The sequence below is a fragment of the Lathamus discolor genome, chromosome 2 (assembly GCF_037157495.1).
Source record: "Lathamus discolor isolate bLatDis1 chromosome 2, bLatDis1.hap1, whole genome shotgun sequence".
Taxonomy (NCBI): Eukaryota; Metazoa; Chordata; class Aves; order Psittaciformes; family Psittacidae; genus Lathamus; species Lathamus discolor.
In genome coordinates, this window is record NC_088885.1 from 148958197 (window position 1) to 148980898 (window position 22702).

At 42.2% G+C, this 22702-nt stretch overlaps 1 protein-coding gene and 1 long non-coding RNA gene across 12 annotated transcripts in view; both read right to left on the minus strand.

Annotated features, from left to right (window-relative positions):
* Window positions 1–22702, minus strand: part of MTSS1 (MTSS I-BAR domain containing 1) — a 126770-nt gene that overhangs the window by 93183 nt on the left and 10885 nt on the right. For all 11 annotated transcript variants that reach the window (XM_065668932.1, XM_065668927.1, XM_065668931.1 and 8 more), the window contains exons 3-4: window positions 16564–16625; window positions 13865–13938 (exon numbers count right to left, since the gene is read on the minus strand). In XM_065668932.1, coding sequence (XP_065525004.1) covers window positions 13865–13938; window positions 16564–16625 — 136 coding nt within the window. The remainder of the gene's footprint in view (window positions 1–13864; window positions 13939–16563; window positions 16626–22702) is intronic.
* Window positions 9091–13846, minus strand: LOC136008951 (uncharacterized). Its single transcript, XR_010610289.1, has 2 exons — window positions 9631–13846; window positions 9091–9548 (listed from the first exon to the last, which is right to left on the minus strand). It is a non-coding gene; the product is annotated as an uncharacterized LOC136008951 (long non-coding RNA).

A 22702-nucleotide genomic window follows, 5' to 3' on the forward strand; every position in this document is an offset into this window, starting at 1 on the left:
GACATGGCTTTGACAACTATTCCTGCAAAGCAAACTCTGAAGACCTTTTTTATATACCCTATAAAGAGTTGCAGCTCTACCTACACAATTGAATCTAAAACACGTTAAGAGAAAACAAAAGAGGGGGTAAATTAGTATTCACTGCTGCATGGAAAGATCTTTGCCCAGATATACTGCATTTAAGAAATCTTAATATCATGTAAGTAAAACCTGAACTACTCTGGCCAGGGAAGTGGAGCTTTAAAAACAAGGCTTTCAGGATTGTCTAGTTTGACACCTTCTTTGCATGGCTGAAACAAGTTTGTCTGCCTTAATCCTTGCTATACAACCACTGAGAAAGTTTTGTATGTTAGAAGAGCACCTGAGGTTTTCAGGGATCAAGAGAGAGTAACAAAGCTGTAGCTAGGCCTAGCTCCATTCAAACAATCAAGAACACTGCATCTTGTTCATTTCATTATTACCAATCCTCTTGCAAAACCAGGCTGTTCTTCAAGTTACAGGTTTCTGAGTCATCCAACTTAATGCAGATATGCTGAAAATGCTGCAGGAAACATGCAGTGCCACAGAAAGAATGGGAAAAGCACGGAAACCCACAGAAGCTGAAAACAAAAAACCGCAGGTAAGCCTCTTTCCAATGAAAACAAGCACAGCCCACTGCAAAGCAGAACTAACTGAACCAGACAGGGAAATCTAGAGACCCAAGGGAACAGTGGAAAACAACAGTTACCCGGACATTGGGGATGTGTGTAAAAAATCTAGTTGCCTCCAAGATCCTCTGAACAGAGATCATCCTGTTCAGCCCCAGTAATGTCTTGGGATAGTACTGGGAATGCAAAGCAGCATAACTAGATTCCTAAATAACATTACTGAAGGAAATAAGTGGCAGAAATTTCAGACCCTACTTTTTTAATGCAATTATTTTGCATGGGTTACATGGCATCTCACACTGGATCTCCAAATAGCTAAGTAGCTTGCCTGAACTTTGCAGATAATTATGACCAGAAGAAATTCTCCTTGCTATAAATAGGTCATAAAAACCAGATGTGCCTGCCAATGTTTGACATCCAAGTCTTGTGGTCAAACTACCACTTCTCACCTCCATCCCAGGAGATGTTCAAACCTCTACAATCTAGGACTGTTCTTGGAAGTCTTCATTTTATTCTCCCATTAGCTAGAACTAAATCTCCCTTTAACAAAATCACTGCAATTGTGTAAAATTGCTGTTACCACATTGCTTGCTTAAAAAGACACACAAAAATCTAAGTTACACTTGGAAATGATAAATTCTGTGCATCTAACATATCACAACTATTGTTTGGGGCAAAATATGTCATTACAAGAAAAAGCTAAAGGAAGAGACTCGTATTTGCCTTATGTCCCTTCAACCTTTCCTCTTTGTAACTGCTGGAAGCAGTGAATCGAAGGTAAAACGAACTGACTAGCCCCAGTTTGTTTTCCCTGCAACTTAAAGCTGCATCATTAATGTTTCATGTTTAGTCCCATTGGTCACAAGAAGCTTTTTACATGCTAAATGTGTTTCATCTAAGAGGCCTTTTCTTTTAAAGAAAGCAAGAGAAGAAACCTATTCACATATCCTTTAGCTTCTGGGTAGGCCTAGAGGGCACAAACTGTGAGTCCAGCTTCCTTTTTTTTTTTTTTGGCGGGGGGGGGCCTGGAATGGGAATCACACATGAACCAAACTGGAACTAACTCCAGGTGAACAGAAATTAAACAAACCCAAAACCATAACATTGCTTTATCCAGGATGATCCCAAACTCAAAAACTAGATAGGTTGAAATTCTGAATGTTTTCAACAGATTAGGCAACAGTCAAAACAGTACATTAGAGACAGGGAGTTTTGGAAAGGATACCGAGTAGTTGTACTTTTTAACCTGACACACAGCTTTCATTAACCAACTTCTTCACAGAGCACAGGACAGAATTCTTCACTCTAGTTCAAAAATCCCTTGGCAATACTCATGACGTGCAGATGGGTGGCTGTATGCCCTTCTGAAGGCATTAGCTTTTTTCCTGTGAGCAAACCCATTGACTCCAATCCCTTAACAAGAAAGCTTTATCCTAATGAGTACATTTGTTTTAAAGCACTCACATCTGAACTCTCACTTCAATTATGCTGTGCATAAAGTCACCCGACAGTAACATCTTAAGCACCTTCTTTGCTATCTCTATAGATGTACACCAAAAGTTCAGCACTTCCACCCTAGTTGGGAACATACAACAGGATTTTCTTTCACTCCCCATTTTGGAAGCCATGTTAACCTAGTAAGGCTGCCAAAACAGAAAACATATTGTGAAGAACAAAGTGTCTCTGCAAACAGGCAGCCACTTCAGACAGAATAGCTAAACCCCTTGTTAAAATGCAGTTTGAGAAACATGGAGTTTGTAATTCTTACTGAGGCCAGCCTCGAGTTCACAATGAAAGATTAAAATATCTTAGTCTAAATCAATTATCCATCCTGAATGTGCAAGGTGCATTTGAACCACGCAGTCTGGAGAGGGCTTTGCATCACAGTACATAAGCAGCGACAGCACTTATTTCCCCACCAGCAAGCTGAATTTCAGCTTAATAGCTCAAACATTCCCTTGACTATATTCATAACCACGGCTCCTGCCTCTACAGTAGCTACAGAAGAGCTACACGTGAACTCTTTACCTTTGAACCAAAATGACTAATGCTCACACTGAGCTGTTATTTTCCATGCAAGATAACCTAGATTTAAAATGAATACCCATTCACAACAGCATCAAAAGGAAATGTGCTCTACTGGACTCCACTGATTTTGCAAACTAGCAGGAAATGAACAAGCACTCAAACAGGGATAATCCATCACAATATACACTTTAACTATTCACTAAATGTACTTTGGATTTAACTTATTACAACAAAATGTTCCAGACTTGCATCACTGTTTTGTAAATATAACCAGTTCTTGTTCCCAGACCTCATTTCAGGACTCTGCTTAGTACCTGCATGCAACAAAGGGAGATTTTATTTCTACATAAGTACATAGATGAAGATGATGTCTCAACACCACCAGTCACATTATGTTCTTGAATGACAGTTTCCAATCCTGCTTCTAAAACTGTTAATCTGGTCATGTATCAGCATCAAATAATCTCAGACTATTAAAATGCATTATATTACTCTCCTGATGGAACTGGTTTATTTTTATTTTTAAATCAGTAATATTTTTTACTACAGGCTTGCACACAAACACTTAATAGAAAATATGATCTGTCTGAAGAGATTAATATTTTAAAAATATAAAGCCTCCTTCCTTCATGAATATGTACCTGATGTGCTGCAAATGTTTAGGAGACAACACATGCAGCAGCTCTTTATTCTCCATCCGTTTCTTCCTCTACACATTCCTTCTTCAGCCCCCTCCAGGATCCCAAATGCCAAATGAGAAAGAGGTTGTTCTTGGGGTGGCCAACTCAAGGCTCCCCTTGAGCTGGCTGAGCACTCTTTGTTTAACCAGGGGTCTGTGTGCATACACATCTGCATGTATGCGCATAATACATAAAGCTCACCCTCTCTTTGAAGATGCTTGGCTTTTGGTGGGAGCACATGCTCATACACACCTTTTCTGTATGAAAACCAACCTTCAATCACACACAAAGGCATCTTCACATTGCAGACTATTTCATCAGTGCCATAAGCTTACTCTATAGTTCAAGCTTGGCCACAACACAATCCTGCAGGAGGGGTATGCAAGAGACCAAAACTATTGCCTCCTGCCTAGGTCCAATTTCTGTACTTCTCTGCCCAGAGACCACTTTTCTCTATTCCTTCTCCACCTCCATCATATGATGGAAGTTTTACTTTGAAAGTGACCCTAAAGGGAAGGTTAAGTTTCCTTTTCATGCACCTGACCCCACCACGCCTTTCTGGACTACTTACGAACTCTGCAAACCAGGCTTTCCATATTGTCTGGCACCCTGAAAGCCTACAATCTACAAGCCAAGCTCCAACCTTCTCCATGCCATTCCCTGCTTAACCCTGTGAAACAAATACATTTATTAGGTGTGCCTGGGCCTAAGTGAAGGCAGAAGCTGGTACTGCAGAAGCTAGAAACTGCATTAACAACACTATGTGTTATGCTCAGCAGAACATACACCAGCTCTGCCTCAGAATAGCAGCAACAGCAACTGGGACAAAATGGACCCAGCTCCTGTGTTTCACTCTGAGGTGGGCTGAAGTGACTGCAAAACAAACACTCATGGGTGTATTCTTTAGCATTTTCATTCAGCAGCTCTCCCCCAGCGAGAGGGGAAAGAGTGTGTGAGGGGGAAGGCACGACACAAACCTCCACCTCCATTTTGCAAAATGCCTATTTTTAGACCTCGGTGTACATGCCAAGGCACACAGTGCTACTACTGTAGCAATGGCAGCCAAAACCCTCCGACTACTTGTTTGTCATCAATCAAATACTCATACAGGATTGCATGGAACTGCGAAATACACTCACACAGCTCTGGAGCACAGCCCCAGCACGCTCCTTGGTATTAGTTACTATAGAAACCAGTCCCTGGGCACAGGCACTCGCAGCAGGGAATCATGCAGATTTCAATTTTACATAGTAATAAATGCTGCAGGAGAGGAGAATTTCACAACAATTGCAGGGGTTGATTGTACAAAGCCAGACCTCTTCCACCCCGCGACACCGCCACGCTGCAGATGAAAACGTGCTCTCCTCCCCTCCTACACACACATACAATTGCCACCGCTGTTAGTTCTGAAGTGGCTTCCACAAACCCTGTGTGCTGGGATGGCTGCTGCAAAGGTTGCAGCATTTTTCAATGGCTTCATTAGGTTAGAAAACATACTCATTTTCACATGCGACCAGGTGGAAACGACAACACAAGCAAATTCTGGGGGGAAAACGGCAAATAGAAAGATTTAAGCATATCTAAGTACTCTTGAGTCCAAACATTTCACAGGAAGCACTGTCAGGTCACAACCCAGAGCTCCTCTGGAAACAACCCATCTTCCTTTCCTTCTCCACCCTGTCCAAAAAAGTAACCTGAATGGAGAGAAGGTCACAGATTAATTTGTAGGAAAACACACTGTAAAGAGCACAAAGACAAGGACAGGGCTCTGAGCCCTCAAGTGAAACAGGGAGGTAATTATAACATCGTAACTTTTCAGAAGTAGTTCTGCAGGTTGGACTTCATCCGGCCTGCGAATGGAAAGGGAAGACACGCAGCACAATGCGCTTCTTGTCCTAGGGAGATGCTAATTTTCCACTTCAAATCCAGAACCAGTGTGGACTCTTCCCCACCTCTCTAAATGATTCCATAGCCTCAACAGTGCAAGCTCTGCTACTTCAACCAGGGAAGAAGAGAGCAAGGAACTGTTTCACTGAAGACAACAAACACGTATGGGAGGAGGGAAGGGGTGAACAGCTTGCACAGCAACAGGGACAAACATTCATGCTGGCAGCACCCGACAAATCCTTGGGCAAACAGAAGGACAAGAAAATGAAGGAAGCTGGTCTATTTTTAAGCAAGACCTCATTATTACCATGAACATGCACTGCTTCCCTGGAAGCAGCAGGTATGCAAACATGAGATGAATCATATCACCGAGTAAACCACCTGGCAGTAGGAACACTAGTTTGCATGGACACACGCAAAGCGAACATACACGATCTACTGTCCTGACACCTCTGACAGCACATGGAGATGCATCCTCCTGGGAGGCAGACTGCATCATGGAGCAACAAAACCTGTTAGACAATGCAAATGTCACTGTGCTTCTGTTAATGACTTTCATTAATGCTTTTGTTAATTATTAGACTGAACTCCATTGTTCTGGATGCTCCAGTCAACATTGCTGCAGCTTGTACTTTCGCTTTTTATATAACTCATCTGTCATTAGAAACAAATGACTTCTGACCAGCCAGGGTAGGAACAGACTTAGGGAGCTGGAGAAAACATCCCAAGTCAAAGCACGCATCTTTGTACTAGAGCCTTTGCAAAAATTGTGGCAGCTCTTTATATCAGCAAGCCACATGGTTCAAGGTACCTATGGGCTTGAGGTAACTGCCCGGATTCTGATCACGTACATGCTCCCCTCCCTAGAAATCTGGTGAGTTTGCCTCAAGCCAGCTGACTGCACCAACCTGATCCTTCATCATGACATTATCTGTTATCTCTTCCCGGAAGCTACCTCTGAGGTGACCAACAAGAAGACAACCTACATTGAGACAGCTGTAATGCACAAGGGCCCACAAGGGTGCTGGGGGAGGGCTTCTTCATTAGTGACTGTAGCAGTAGGACAAGGGGTAACGGGTTCAAACTTAACAGGGGAAGTTTAGGTTAGATATAAAGAAGGAGTTCTTTACTGTGAGGGTGCTGAGGAACTGGAATGCGTTGCCCAGGGAAGTTGTGAATGCTCCATCCCTGGCACTTTTCAAGGCCAGGATGGACAGAGCCTTGGGTGACATGGTTTAGTGTGAGGTGTCCCTGCCCATGACAGGGGGGTTAGAACTGGATGATCTTAAGGTCCTTTCCAACCCTGACTATTCTATGACTCCACGAGGGAGCAGAAGCACAGCAACTGCTCTGCTGCCTCCACAGCACATTATGCCAAGGTTCACAAGGCAAGAAGCACTGCCCTGCTTTACAGGAGCCTAGCTTAGTCTGAACTGAGTTTTTAATTCTCCTCCCACACCACGCACTACCTTCCTTTCTGTCTCATGGCAGATAAAGATACTAAATAAAATGCAGTGGAAACAGATCTTCAGTTACCTTTGCTATCCTGGTGACAGATTAAAAGCTGCAACAACTCTCTTATTGTGGTTCTTACAGAGTTGTTGGTATGTGCCAACTAGCAATCTATCACATCAAAAGACTGACTGAATTAGCCTGAAAGGGGATCTCCCACCACAGGAACATGTGCTACACTGGGAAAACCAACCGCCAACCAAAACCTCAGCCTCCATTTTCAAATCCACAACCCACTATCAAAAGGATGCTTCTGCATCTTTGTGTCTACCCTAATAAATTATTCAAAGGAAATTCTCAGAGCCATTTATGATTTATCCTCATTATTCCCAAACTGGATGCCTAAGACATGATTCTACTGCTAAGACTGAGAAAACTCTTTGGAGCTACAAAACCAGTATTTACTGAAGTGTAGGTGCTAGACATGAAGATGCCCATAGAGACACGAAGTCATCATGTAGCTGGGGACACCCATCCATCCCAAGCTTACAGGAAAACATGACTTGATACTCTATCCTAAAAGCACCACCATGTAACAAACAGGAGAGGAAGAACTACGACTAAGACTGAGTATATGAAAAATTAACTCCATGCTAATCCCACTCCACATATTCCCAAAGACTTCTGATTCAGATTTTAGGATGATAGTAGATTTACATTCAGCCATGAAAAAAAAAAAAAAAAGCCAGCCACTCCAACCTTGATACACCTGCCCACTCCTTGGATGAAGTGTTAAAGCAGCTTATTTCCGTCTTCCCCCTCTCATCCTTTTATTTTTCTCCTTCACAGAAGGTAGTGTTGCATTCAAGTGTTCTGTTTCTGTCAGCATACACAATCACCTGCAGCTCTACCCCTTCTCCTAACAACACTGCAGCCTCTTAGCAAAGCACCTTAAGGTTAAAAAGAATACTGGGTTGTAGGGCAAATACAAACTCCACTTGTGCATCACACTGTGCACTCTACCAAAGGGTAGTGACTATGTAAGTTATTATAGCAAGTATTTTTATCTGTTGCCCTGGAAATTTCTCCTTAGTAGGAGCATCAAAGCAGCGCAAATGTCACCAATGACCCTGAGCTAGATTTCATCTTGACCTCAAAGAAAAAGGAGGCCAAAATAAATAAATAAAATTTCTTCATGCTGCAATGCACACACTCACCCAAAGAAAAGGCAATGGTGATGCTTTATGTGCAGAGCAGCCCTTTTAATCCCCTACATATAAAATCTAGTCATGAATAAGCAAACCACTTCACTTGTACTTGGGCATCTAAGCTGTTCATCCCATTTCAGTTCCAGCCAAATGGGCTCACATCAGCAGCAGAGTTCTCAGGGTGCCACACTTGTTGGAAGACACGAACTGACATTTGCTACTTATCTAGAGAGGGACAGGAATATGGAAATAAGAGAATAATATAGCACCGCTCCTTTTATGTGTGTTTTATATACATGTTTTATAGTTTTAGCACTTACAAAGAGCATTTCCAAGTCCCGCTTTTCAAAATGCAACAGATGTGTAATATGCATCCAGCTAACGATTATGAATTGGTCCTGTGTTTTGCATCACTCCATGAAAGTATAATGGAAGACTGAATGGTTAATTTAAATAATTTTCTTCCTGATTATTGCATGTTTGAAAATGCACAAAGAAAGAGCCAGGACTGTGTTATTTTACTTCAAAGACTCCACAGGAGGAATGAGTGCTTATTACAAAGTCTTATCTTAACTGACAGGAAGCCCAAACAAAGGTTTTGTTATTTGAGTACGAGCATCTGAAATTAAAGATGAGTCAGAAAGACAAAGGAATTGGACAATGAGAACCCCCTTTCTTCTGTGCCCAGCTCTCTTTTCACTCTGAAATTATACACAGATGCTCATTACAGATCCCCAGTCCATAGCCAGGAGCACAGGACTTTACTTCCAAAATGTTAATACAGATTTTAAGTCTACTGCTATAGATTGTGGAGTCCTTCCCATCCCCAGACTCCCTTTTTCATTTCTTTTGGCATGGAGGGAAGCCACCTTTCAGTGCTGTCTGTAACATTTTGCTACGGCACCAAGGATTTCTCCCCAGGGTCACACTGTGGCTTATTTGCAGAGAGCAAGATACCAGTTCAGAAGGCCTAAACACACTTACTTGGAAAGATAAGATGCTAATTCCAGCACTGCAACACTTTGTGCAGCTTGTCACCTTGGAAAACCACTTCAATACATACCATTTATATCCTGGTTAAGACAACAATGGAAAACCCAGAGTAAGGGCTACCCAAAGATGCACTCACATAATACCTGGAGCAACGTGGATGCAGGGTCTGCCCAAGAACACAGATCTGCAAAGATACTGTTGTAAGCAGCTTTATTAAACCTGAAGAGCAGTCAGTGATCACTGCAGTATAACAGCTACCCGAGGCAGACACAGATATTAATCAGATTTAATTTTGTAAGTAAGTGTTAAACCGTATTTACATTTCTGCACACTGATAAAAGTTTAATGGGGCCTGAAAGAAGTAGAGACACTTCAGTGCAGCACTTCTAGGCACATACATCCAGCTCCTCAAAAGGGTAGCATTAAAATGGCTATGCTGGTTTTTTTGCTACCCTGTCACTGTTACACAGCAGACAGGCTCAGGCCGAGTTTTGCTTTCAGGTCTGTTTTCAGGTCCCTTTGTAGCTGGTTGACCATCAAACAGCTCTTCCCTGCCCAACCTCAGACATCCTCTGCCCACCTGGCACCCTCAACTGGTATTTCCTGCAACTCCTGTCAGTGGCTCTGCAATACCTTAAAGTCCTCTCAGAGATCTGTAAAATGAAAGATGGAAAACGTAAATAGACCAACCAGCTATGAGAGACGTCAAAATTACCAAGGGCAGGGAAAACATACCTTTAGTAGCGCTTGCCAAGTTGAAACAAGGCAACTTCAAACAGCATTTCAATATGTGGAATTCAACTTGCCAGAGAAAGCTGCATGATACATTGAAATGTATCTTGAAGTGATTTAACTAAGCTGCTAATACCAAAACACACCTATGTATATGTAAAATCCTTCCATGTGAAGGAAAAAACAAAAAACCCACAAGCCTGGGTATCAGCTGCCTCATTAAGCACCTCACTTTGAAGATCAATTTTAAGCTTCAGGGTAAATCAAAGCTCTTAGATCACCTTTCCCTAAGTTTTAATTTACACCTGTAAGATGCAGGTAGGAAAGACAGGGACAGTTTTTTTTTCAGAAGCCACTGATGGTGTATTAAGCAGATGTAGAAGAAGCATGCATGTCTTCACATTAATCTTCATCATTACACAAGCAGGTTAGTTATTCTTCTCACCTACTTGTTTCAAGTTCCTGAATTCTAGCACTTATCTACAAAGGACATTCAAATGCAGCGGAGGCAGAAGAATATTAGCATACAAAAAGCAAAGCAATTTACATATGTCCTTTTACATACTGTTCAAACCCAACTTATAACATGCTTATATGTGATATATGTTTCTATTTGTGATGCACAGTTCTTGTTTTCATAAGCAAATGAATTTTTAATGCACAAAATACTAGGTAAAGAGCTATTAAATGACTTAAATCTCTTTCATGCTTCAGTTAGAATTGATGAGGATAAAAACCTTCAAAATTTCAGGTATTCAAAGGCTTAAGGAAAATCTGAACTAAACCTCACAAACACACATCTCCCCTAAAGGAAACTTCACTGGAGTTTAAAGGTATCCTGAAGTATCTGATTTAATATTTTGTGAGCATTCTCTTTAATAATCGTCATGAGAAATAATACCAGATTCCACTGCAGACTATGGGGTCCTGCCAGGCTGTATACCAAGCAGATGTAGCTTGAATAATACAAATTGCTAGATAGATGCATGTATCTTGTTTGAGCTCAAAAGTCAAAACTTCTGAAGGAATTTTGTTTGTAAAGATCCCTGGTACCACCAGAAACCAGCCCAAGCTGCTATATAGCTAACAATATTAGAGGATCACCAACATAACTTGACAGCCCCCTATTCAAATGATGTCTTTCAGGTGATCAGACGCACAGAAATAAAACCTTTTGGAGACAGAGGCATCAGAACTTCACACACACGCACCCTGCTGCCATGTTTCTCCTTGTCAGGCTGAAATTAAAAAGCACTGAACTGAGGGAACTGAACTCGGGGAGAAAGAGAGATTTAACTGTGGGTTGATACACATCTAAATGAAGAGACAAAGAATAAAGCAAGAGCTGAAACGAGCTGGCCATGAAATTAGTGTACTGAGTCACCACAAAACTCCAGGTACTTCACATTTAGAGCTTTTGCCACTTCAAAAGCTACAATGAAGAAAATGCAGCAAAGTGCAAGTCATCAAATTCAACCAAATGCAAGTCATCAAAAACAAAGGTTTTACCATCGGCAGAGCTCAAATTATGGCCTCTACCTGAGCTTCAAATGGGAATCTGGTCATAAACATCAGTCCCATTGCAGAACTAGAAGGAAGTGAATGTAAAAAAAAAAAAGATGCACCAAAGGGAAAAGCCAATGTTTAGGAACAGCAGTAAAGGCACAGGAGGTAGACCAAGACATCAGCTGGAACAAGGACTGGAGTTGATGGAAATAAGCTCTCAAACTTGAACACATAGTGCCTGCGAAGGTAATGATCTCTTCTTGTGTGTGTGTGGATATGTATATCCATGTAAACACTTTTTCTTCTTTCAAAGCTAATGCTGATGCAAACAGATTAAAGAGTAGCCAGAAAGTGTTTCTGCTGACTGATAAAACACTGTCATCAGCTAGATCAGCGAGTCTTAAAATAACAATTCACTTTCTGGAAAACTATAAGCAATTACAAATAAAACGCAGCACCCAGCTTCTCCACACTCCAGCCATCCTATAGGGAACTAACACTGTCCCTCCAGAACAGGCATCTGCTTCAGCACTTTCATACACAGTTCCCAGAAGAAGCTTTTGGCTCATACAATGATAAATCATCCTTACAATTCAAAGCACACCAACCCTCCCTGCCTTTCTCATGGAGGGTGCTAAAAAAGTCTTGTATATCCCCAGAGGTTGAACGTGAACTATTGAATTTAGTTAATCTTTTCACTGAGAATCCTCTAAACAGTGCGAAGCACAGCCAAGTGTTTGACAATCCAATCCATGGTTTTATAAACTGGGTAAGTAACAGGCCAAGTTTAATAAATAATTGTTCCAAGTTAGGTAACTCCTCAAAGGAAGTACTGGAAGCCCATTAAAATCCCCACATCAGAGAAGAGTAACACTAAATTTGTTTAGGTTTTGTTTTCTGAATATAGTTGTTTATACAAACAGCAAAAAAGTTTATATGAAGTTGTGCCCTAGAAACTCATGGGGAGTTTTGCCATCATCTTCCGTGGGGTCAGTCCTTTATTCCTGTCCACAGCAAGCTAGGAGGACTTGTCTTTGTTAAAGGACCGCTGTGCAACCTCAGAGGTGCTCCAAGGCAATAGACTACTTAGATGTAAATATCCAAATGGGCACAAGTGGAAGTTGGGAGGAGATCAGAACCACCAACGAGCTTGGAGTTGATTCTCTGCCCAGAACATCACTTCCTAAAAATAAAACCAAAATTCCCTTCTATTCTTTCAGTCAGGGAAGGCAGAAAGACAGAACAGAAGAGCTATACAAATTTGTCAGGCTTGGATTTACAGAGCTGCTTTTGTAAAGGATGTGTTCGAAGAGATAAGAGACAAGACACGATGCTTGTTGGACTTGGTCCAAATAACACAGCAGAAAGTGCAAAATACCCTTCAAAAACCCACACAAGTCATTTTTGTTTGAGAGTAGGAGAGTTTTAGTTGTCCTGGTATCTGAATGCAAGTTCTATAAGCCTGCCAGCAAAGCCAGAAGACAAGTCTCAAGGATTTTCATAGGGTTTACTTTGTTTTCCCTTTGGGGATGGGAGAAGAAATAAAAGACAGCATGCTTGAAGGAAAGACGTAAGAAATCCAAGCCGAATTCTGCCTTGGGTCTCATCCTTAGCTTATTCCACTTTCTGGAGGGTTTATTATTTTATGTGAGTAGACTACCCATAATATACAGAAGGTATGCATATAATGAAGAACTTCTTATCAAAATGCAAATAACAGCTTTAAAAAGAAATAAAACCCGAAACTGTTCCTTCTTGTCATTCTATGGTTTGATACTTGCTCCAGCAGCTGCTGCTACTCCCATCAGCCAGAAATGGAGGGAACCAGATGTTTGGCTGAGCTTGCATGCTGCTAATGGAAATGCACACTCTTCATGTTAGCAATATTACTGCCTTACTCTCCAAGTCAAGCAACAAGGACACTTTAGGACTTCAAAAAAAAGTTACAAAACCTCTAAGATGCCCGAAAGCCGCTCACTCAGCACTGATATATGCACTTTTGATTTACTCTTCAGTAACAGAGCCCAGAGATGCAGTGACCATGGGGAATGCCCTACTGTTGCAGGGACATCTGCACACGATGCCTTGGTCACTGCGCATCCAACATCAGAGAGGAGCAGGCTTTTGTTCCCTTCCAACTCAGCAGCCTGGAAAGATTGCCAGCTGCACTCTTTTGGCCTCCATACTCACCAACGAGCTTAGACTGTTACCCAGAGAAGCCTACAGCCCAGGAAAACTGATCTTGATCGGTAACGTCAGACTTAAGAGGAGGGATGAGCAAAGGCTTTCCTCAAAGATGGAAGCACAGGCTACTATCATCATTATCTGCAGACCCCAAAGGCCATAGCACCAGTTGTCTTCAGCAACCCCACACTTACCTAAACCAGATGAATATCAAGCCTTTTACATTCACGTAAGGTACAGAAGCAGTGAATACAGATTTCAGTAAATCTTGCTTTCAAAAATATTATTCATCAACACAGAATTCAAATGGTAATTAAGTGTTCACATGATTGATGACACATTTAAATTACAGGTTTCCAGCATTTTTTTTTCAGTAAAGAAAAGACTACTTCCTTTTTCACGTGCTGCTTTTCCAAAGTGCAAGTCCATTTAACAGATGTCTTGCAGATCTGCTTGTCAATGTAGCAAGTTAAGACTTTTTTTATGACAACAAATGGTATAAACCACACAGCATTCTGTTAAACTCAATATTGACACATCTGCTTACCACGTGTATTAGTAGCCATGTCAGCCACTTTCTGAAAGGCATCCAAAAAGGCCGCAGCTGCTACTACTGTAGTCCTGAAATGCATACAGATAACAAAACATTAGCAGTGTCTCATCGTTGCCTATTTAATTATTGCCAAAAACATTTAAGCTTATAAAGAATACCACTGTGAACTTGCAGAGGCCACAAAAAAATATCCTCTTCTATAGCTGAATTTAGCCTTTTTCCTCCTTCACTTCTTAATCCCTTCCTCGCTTTGTGTTAGCACTATGGACTTGGAGGCAGCCACGCTAATTCCAGGCTGCGAATGGCACAGGACAGGTGCTGTTTCAAAAGAGCACATCCCCCTTCTAGCTGATTTCCTCTGATGAACTAATATTAAGCAGTCAAACATGAAAAACAAATCTAACATGCATTATACTGCAGCCATTACTGTACAAATTACAGCCACTGCTATGTATTTTAAGAACAAGCATTCAGGACTTTTTTTTTTTATCTAGGATCCTGGCCGAACACTTTCCTGAATTTCTCATCTGAGAAGCATGAAACAGAAAATAGCAACTTTTTGGAAATCAGACTGATTTTGGCAAATGGAAAAGAGGGAAAAGAACAAAGATCTCCACTTTGGGGTAAAAGAACCACAAACAAATAACACCCCTTTCAATCCAGCGCTCCTCCAAGCAGGAGGAGCCTCCTCTCTTCCCAGGAAGTACACCAACAACCCTGGAGACTCCACAATCCAAAGTGTCAACCCCACTAGTCCCATCTCCCTCCAGCTTAGGAAACCAAATTCAGACCGCACACAGAATCTGTTCAAGTGGACAGCAAACGTGAGGCACAGTTTTCCAAACACGTTTGTTCTACATAAGCAGGCCCTAGAGCCCTGAATACCTCAGGTCAGTACCAGATTTCTGATGGTTTAGAATCTGCCTGACCCAGTTTAAAGTAAAGTAGGCCAGAGCTCTACAGGTAAAGTGCAACTCTGCCCTCTCCACAGCTGCACATCTTTTCTAACAGTAACTCTGATTTCCTCTCCTGACAGCATCAGTCAGCCTCTCCAAGCAAAATCCTGAAGGAGGACCATCAACCTCACTTTGTTTCAAAGAGCTCCTTGCTGCCCTCAAAAAACCCCCAGAGAGCTGCAGGAAGCCTGATCCTCAGCCAGGAAGACCACAGGACTGCTTAATTAGGTCAGATTTTATTCAAGCCTCACTCCAAGTATGCTCAAGATACAGACGACATAACTGGCAGCGTAGTAAATGGCCTAGTGACAGCACAAAAGATTTGAACACAAAAAAACAGGCTTGAGAGGACCAACCAAATGCATAAGGTCTCTCCACATGCCCAGGAGATTAAAGGGAGGGCAAACTCACCCCCAACAGCTAGCCAGCAATACTGAGCCTTGGAACCAGATAACCTTTCCTGGCATTTTGCTCAACAGTGTTTGTGTTCATCTTCCAAACTTGTGGGTCATGCTGTTATTCATGTACCACATTGTTAATTATTAATTCTATTGCTAATAACAAAGTTCCATTTCACCAGTAACAAGAGCCAGGAAGACCTGGCTCCAGCTCAGATGACATCTGCTCTGCTTTATCAGAGCACACAGAAGTGAAACGGAGGCAAAAGGCTAACATTTGCTAGAAATGAACAGCAAATCCTCAAAGAGGCTTTCAGGCTGCCTGAATGCACGTTCCTGTAGCTAGAAAAAGCACTACTTTGATTGAATGCAACACCACAGGACTGGGAAATAAACAAAACTATCCCTCATGCCTTCCCAGAAGGCCTGTGTTTAAAGAGCATACAGGGTTGGGAAAGTTCTCCATTTCTCTTCGTTCTCTACTTCCTCTGCTTCTTCCACAGTGTGACATGATTGCTGGAAAAAAACACATGCAAGTGTGGTATTTGAGGCATGGTATGGCAGAACAGCACATTCCAGCTGTTTAGGGCAAATAAGCCTAAACCCCAGCTTCTTCAGGAATGGCTCACAACACTGAACCACGAAGCAGACTGCCAAGAACTGGTTGTACCTGCTACCACTGCTGCGAAAAACAACAATGATGCTCTGGAGAGCACAGCAGAGACTGTGCTTCAGGAAGAGTTGTGAAGAAATGGAGCTTGGGTGCGTATCAGCAGAGACAAATCTTACAAGTGAATGAATTCTAGAGATAGAATTGGTCTGAGTGTGATACTTTCGGCACTTAAGTAATGCACAATGCCATTTGCAAAGCATACCCCAATAACCTAAGTTTTAATAGTCACCAATAAGTGATCCAGTACAGGAATTCCCTTCATCTTTAAGGCAGAAAAAGTGCTGTTAAGGGTTAAGACACTTTAACATTTTGAGCCCTCTTCTAATATACTGCATTCTACGGTAATAAAAAGGACAACATAAGGCTAACTCCAAATGTATGTTTGCTAAACAACAATAAACTGTTGTTCCAATTTCCCCAAAGAAGCCATGAAATTTAACTTATGTTTATTATGTACAGCCTGTGGTAGATAATGTATTTTCCTAAATACATGAAAACAGCAGTAGTAGTATGTGAAAAATTACATGCATGGGTGTTGACTATGAAATATGCACAGTTTTACTAGGACATGCTTAGCAAATTATCCTGGCAGAAGCTGCATTTAATCTTACTGTTTGCACATAGAAGGAACTGTGGGGGATCTCAACTGTGTAACACAGAACTTACCGAAGCTGAGACTGCAGTTTCCCAGCTTTATTTATAAAATCTTCCCACACTGGGTAACTTCCCTGCAAGAAAAACAAAACACAATAATGAATACTTAATTCGAGCATTCTGGTTTTGATATTCCAGAACAAATGAAACTGGAAGTAAAGCAATAACCAAGACTTTAATAAATCCTAATCCATTAACACCAAAATAGGTTTTCTCAGCAAGATCTCTCTCACGTCCTTAGACACCAGTCCCTAGCAGATGGGATGTCAACTGGTTCTGAACCCAGATGAAACAGCAGGTCCTCTGACGGAGTTTTATAGATTTTTCCTATTAGAAACTGGGTGAGAAGTGGGATTTTAACTGAAGCAGAGAAAAGAAACACTCGGGATGGATACAGCAAACCCAAGCCTATTAGAAATGGGGTGCTAGGATGTCACAATGACATGTACAGAGAAGCTCCCAAAACCAAAGGCAGGATCCCTTTGTAGAGAAAAGTTGTTCTCTATAACTGGATTATCTGTGCCATTACCAGGTTCCCATCCTCTTTCTAAAAAAGTAAATAAAGTTATTTTAAAACCCTTTACAATAAAGGGTTTGAGCTGAGCAGAGACCACCTCGAACATTGGCCCAAGGTAACTCAGTATTTGGGCACAGAAAATGCACAGTGGCCGTAAGGCAAACTTCCCCAACAGCACCGTGTAACTGCAAAACCTGCTTCCAAAACAGTCTTTAACAACCTTGGAGTGGACTTCAGAACTGCAGCTGATAAAGCAGCACGGCATTGAGTGCATGCAGGGTTTTTATAAGGCTTAGTTCTTCTTGAGTTCAAGTTTCCTGTAAACATTTTCCCAATTTTTAAAAATGGTGTTAAAAGCCTGGGTTTTTTATTTAGAAAAGGGACACCAAGTGTTCTTGCAAGAACACTTGTTTTCCAAAGTTAAAAAAAGAAGGGGGTAAAGATTTTTAAGGTGAAAAAGAAGAAAAAAAAAAAATCATCCTTTTTAGTCCAAAAGAAGGTAACTACTCTGCAGAGCAAGTGTAAATTTTCTGTTAACAGCAAAAACTGTGGTAGAAAGAAACCTCAAAATTTCCCTTTGATTGGAGTCTAGAGACTAAAATAAAATATCCCTGCTTCCTTTAATAAAGGTATAAGACTTGCTGTTACCAGAGCAACTACACAATAAAACCCAGTTAAGGCAAATCCTCAAGGCTAACATTACCCCAGCTCTGACTGGAAGAGGTTGCCAGCAAATGCAGTTGCTTGTGGAAAACTCAATCTCCCCCTATAAACTGGTCTGCTTTTTGTAAGCAAAACAAAATGCATTGCCCGCACTGCCATGAGATGCGGTCTGGGGCAAAGAGAGACCCTATCGCAAAAGCTGACAGCCATATTCCAGCTCTGGGAAGCTGGAATATATCCACTGGGAAGCCTACTGGAACTCCATATATTTTGCTGGCTTGCGGGTTTTTTTCTTAAAAAGACAAGCAAAAATGAATAAAACCAATAAAACTCCAATGTAAAACAGGTGTTCATAAAACCTCATTATACCTACATGTGACAAAGCCAAGTGGGAAATACAGAAGGGGAAAGAGAAAACAGCAGTTATCTGGGCAGTGAGACCTAGAATATGAAGTGCTTTGTGCTAGGCAAAAACTGACTGGGGGGGGGGGGGGGGGGGGGCGCTAGAAAATGAAAGAAACATACCAATTATTTCAAAGAGGGAAAAAAAAAATGCTATTTCTTTAAACCTATTAGTCTTACTGAAATCCCCTACTCTGAACCTGGTCTCCCAGTGTTTGCCTGCATGCCGCGTATGCATTATGCATGCGTATGTCAGGAGCCCTGAAAGCCCTGGCAATTAACAGCAGGGCCTAAGGCTTTACTGGATTCTCGAGCAAAACGAGCCGGCAAGCGGAGGATACCAAAGCAGCCCGATTATGTTTCCATCTTGATGGTGTATTATCCAGCTAAACATGCCTGATGGCATGCAGGAGATTGACACCAGCCTTGAGTTTAGCTGCTTCATGGGGAAGCTTAAGACACTCCTATCAAAACACAGCTCAGGAAGAAAACCTTTTTGTGTGTGTGGCCACAAAGCAAGCAACATTGGAATAGTCACCAAGCATTTTCCACAACCATTTATTCTTTGTCTTTAAAAATGTTGTTCTCTTCAAGCCAAGCCAAGCCTACTTAAATAAGCTGTAACAGCACACCTCAAGTGTTCGCTAGATTTGTTGGGTTGAAATCAATGCAATCTCTTCACATGGGCACTCCTACACTGGCCAAAAGCACCTCATCTTATTTTGAGCAATAGAGAAATGCAGCATTTTGGCTTCAATGTCACTGAATTAATAAATTGTGAAGTAGGTATTGTTGGGGGGGATGAAGGTGGTGGGGGCGTTTTGTTTCTGAGGGGCTTTTTCACTTGTTAAAGGAAGCCTTTCAGCAGTTTTGCAGCAGTGATAGGAACTCCTGCATCATCTGCTCAGCCCACAGGGTCTTTCACAGAATCCCAAGGGTTGGAAGGGACCTCAAAAGATCATCTAGTCCAACCCCCCTGCAAGAGCAGGGTAACCTACAGTACATCACACAGGAACTTGTCCAGGCGGGCCTTGAATATCTCCAGTGTAGGAGACTCCACAACCCCCCTGGGCAACCTGTTCCAGTGCTCTGTCACTCTTACAGTAAAGAAGTTCTTCCTGATGTAACTCGGATGAAAATTAGGAGGATTTTGTGTTACTTGTGTTCCAGTAGAACATGCTATCACTTTTCCCCGCTGAAGCCATGTCCTCAAGCTCACCTCTCTCTTGGTAGCACACAGCTCAAGTCTTGACATAAATTCTTTCAGCTCTTCCAAAAAATCTCCCATCACCACATCCCCACTGAAGCCAAAACCCCCTTGATTCCCACCTACAGCAGAAGTAGGCACAACAGCCACTTCACAAGACCTAGTAACTGGGGCTCCATCCCATCTCCAGCACCTAGGAAGCAGGAAAGCCATTTACAGTGATGGCTGTGGGGACAAACCAAGGAGATGACACAAGAATCAATCTAGAGCTGCAAATACTGCAAGGCTCCAGCACTCTATGGAGCAGCTCCTTTTCCAAGGCTTCTTCACATGCCACCTTCAGCATAGCAGCCACCACTCCATGTCTCACCTCCATGTCTGCAATAACAGCTCCCGCTTTGTCAAAGCAGCCGTCAGGAGAAATACTAACGGCGGTGGAAACCGCAAACTAAGGAGCCATCAAGCTTCATCCCTAACTCAACATCTATTACTTTCTCAATTTAAGCACAAAGAAACAGCAGGTGGAGTTGGATGTCTTTGTCCAAGTAGCACTTTTGTGACAAAAAGCCACTTTCAAAGAGTAATAACACAGTATTTTTAAATCCCATCCTTCCCAGAGCTTCCTCTGCTCCTTCTGCAATTTCCGATTCCAACCAGCTGATAAAGCAAATCAATTTTTCCCTTTTCAAATGTCAGGACTCAGGCCCTGGTGCTATCTGTGAAAGCAGGAGGCCTCTGCTGCCTCTGCCACAGCTTGGAGAGGAGCTGCTACAGCAATCTGGGTCTCGAATCCTATTTAGCTCCTCACGGGTTAGAACAGAAATTGGTTATGGTGAGGGTTTGTTTAAACAGGCTCTTGAAATCATTAATGGTTTAATCCGGGAACTATTTTGTGAGCAATTATTTCTACGCCACTGGATGAAGCAATTTGACATGTCTTCCATGAAATGGGTGTTCCACCATTAAATACAGCCCTCCCCAGCACCACGTCCCCTCGAGCTGCTCTGTGGGGCCCACTCACCTATAAGCCATAACATGCCATCATCCTACCTTATTGCTTAATTAATCAGTTTATAGGCGATTAATCACCTGATCCCAGGGCCCAGCTCCAGCTAACTTACACTGAACACAGGGCCGGGAACCACCCTTCCGCCTCGGGGCTCAGAAACAAGCTGGCGCCTCGTGCCTGTCACCAATGCAGCCAGTGCACAACTAAGGGCATGAAACAGCTTTCCCTCAGCGACAGGCACCACAACAAGGGTTTCGAGCAGCACCACGCTGAGCTGGTGAATGCCAGACACCAACACCCAGTGCCCCCCATAGCCACAGCTCCTGGGGATGGGTCATCCCTGCCTGCCACTGGGGACCATCTTCATGCAAGGGAATCCCATCCAACATCCAGACCCATGGGCATGGGCACATGCTTGCATTTCTGTCCGTTTTCCTCATCATTTAAATCTATTTTAATCAGCAATAAATTTCATCTTCTCACACCAAGTATGGTTTGCTCATGACAGGGGGAGTGGAACTAGATGACCTTAATGTCTTTCCCAACCCTAACTGTTCTATGATTCTGTGAAACTGGTAAGCAATTTCCTCACCTTTGTCTCAACCCATGAGCTTTCACATCCTATTTTCTCCACATCCAATTGAGGAGGAGGAAGCAAGAGCAGCTGCCCGACATTAGCCCACCACACCAGGCAGTATCAGGCAATGATCCCCAACAGGCAGCTTTGGAAGAAGATGAAGAACTTACTTCTCCTTGTTTATCTTGTGAACCAGCACAGCCACCCTACATAAACACAACTCTACAAGAGATTTATTGAAGTTTGGGTTTCCCTTTCAGGCCAGCAATCCTGCAGTAGCAGAAAGAAGAGACCCAGATGAGAAACTCAGTAATTTCTTAATAAAGGAAGGGTAGACTTGCAGCAAAGAATTGTATTTACTGAAATCTGTTATTGATTACATCTAACAGCAAGAATAGGAACCCAGATTGTTGCATCTATTTAAGATTACAACTTGAGAATCTGCAGCCTTGACAGTTTAAAACTCTTCTGTCATTCCTTCTGCTAGGAAGTTACAATTCTTCTTTTTACATTAAGAGAAAAGGCACTTACTTCCTTTAATAATTTATTTCCATGCACCCCAACTCCCACAGACACGACACATCACATCTTCTAAAGAACACTGTCAAGAGTTTTTAAGTGCTTTCATTTATCAGAAAGGCTTTTCAGCCCTATTATCAGCTCTTGCTGGGACACCGAGTCCAAAGGCAGCAGTTTGTTTCCATCAACAGCCCATCTAAACTTCCAGGGCAGAGGGAAGGAGACAGAGCTGCTCTACAGTGAGGCAAATTCAGAATCTACTTTTGGCTGTTCTAGCTAAAGAAGCTGGAGAGAAAGGGACCAGACGGGCGGTGCCCTAGTTTTATCTCACCGGCTATCAAAGCAAGAGCTGAATGCCTTCCAGAAGAGTACTGAACACCAGCCACCTGCAGACTCCAATAAAATAGAATAAAGCCTACACAGGATACAGCAGTTAGGACTTCTTCAGCTCAGCATAGTCCTTCAGCTATGCCAGCTAAAAAGCTGAATCCCAAACATACATCACTTACCAAGCTCCATGCCCACACATCCAAATACCACATCTATCTTTGGGGCAAAAAAATGTAACTTTCCTCTTGTATGTGTCCTCCAACCCCTCCAAAGTTAATTATACAGAAAATAAAGTATTTCTTAATATAGTTTTCTCAGATATCAGAAGGATTATTATGTCCCATTTCTGTGGCATTCAGCATGTTACCTCCAAGCAGCAAAGAAACTTCATTGTTCTAGGCAAAGTCACAGATGCTACACACAAAGAATGGCCTGGATAAGCAAGTATGGTTTGCACAGAGTATCACTTTTCCAGGGAGCTTTCAACAGGCAAAAAACAGGAAAAAGTGGAGGGAAAGGGACAGGAAAACAATGACAGCCTGAAAAAAAATAGTTCCCGCCACAGATGTCTCAACATATGGAAGATGCAGCGGCTGACAATCAGTTTCCCTAACCAGCTAACATCTGGCACTGGAAGTTCTTCCTCTTTTCTAAAGAAATCAGTAGTCAACTGGGGGCAGCCACAGCCACTGCAAGGGTTACAAAGCACTACCAAACACTAATGTGTTCCTTTGTGCAATCCACACATTCAGCCAAGTCCATGACTCATGAATAGAGTTGTCTAGTCCTTTAATAAGCCATAGAAGCTCCTGCAACACACAGGTGAGTAGAGAACATACATCATCTCACCCAAAGTTCATAACTGCTCTTCTCCATCCAAAAAATTCTGCTTGTTGGCTTTGCCTCTCTCTAGGTTAAAAAATAAAC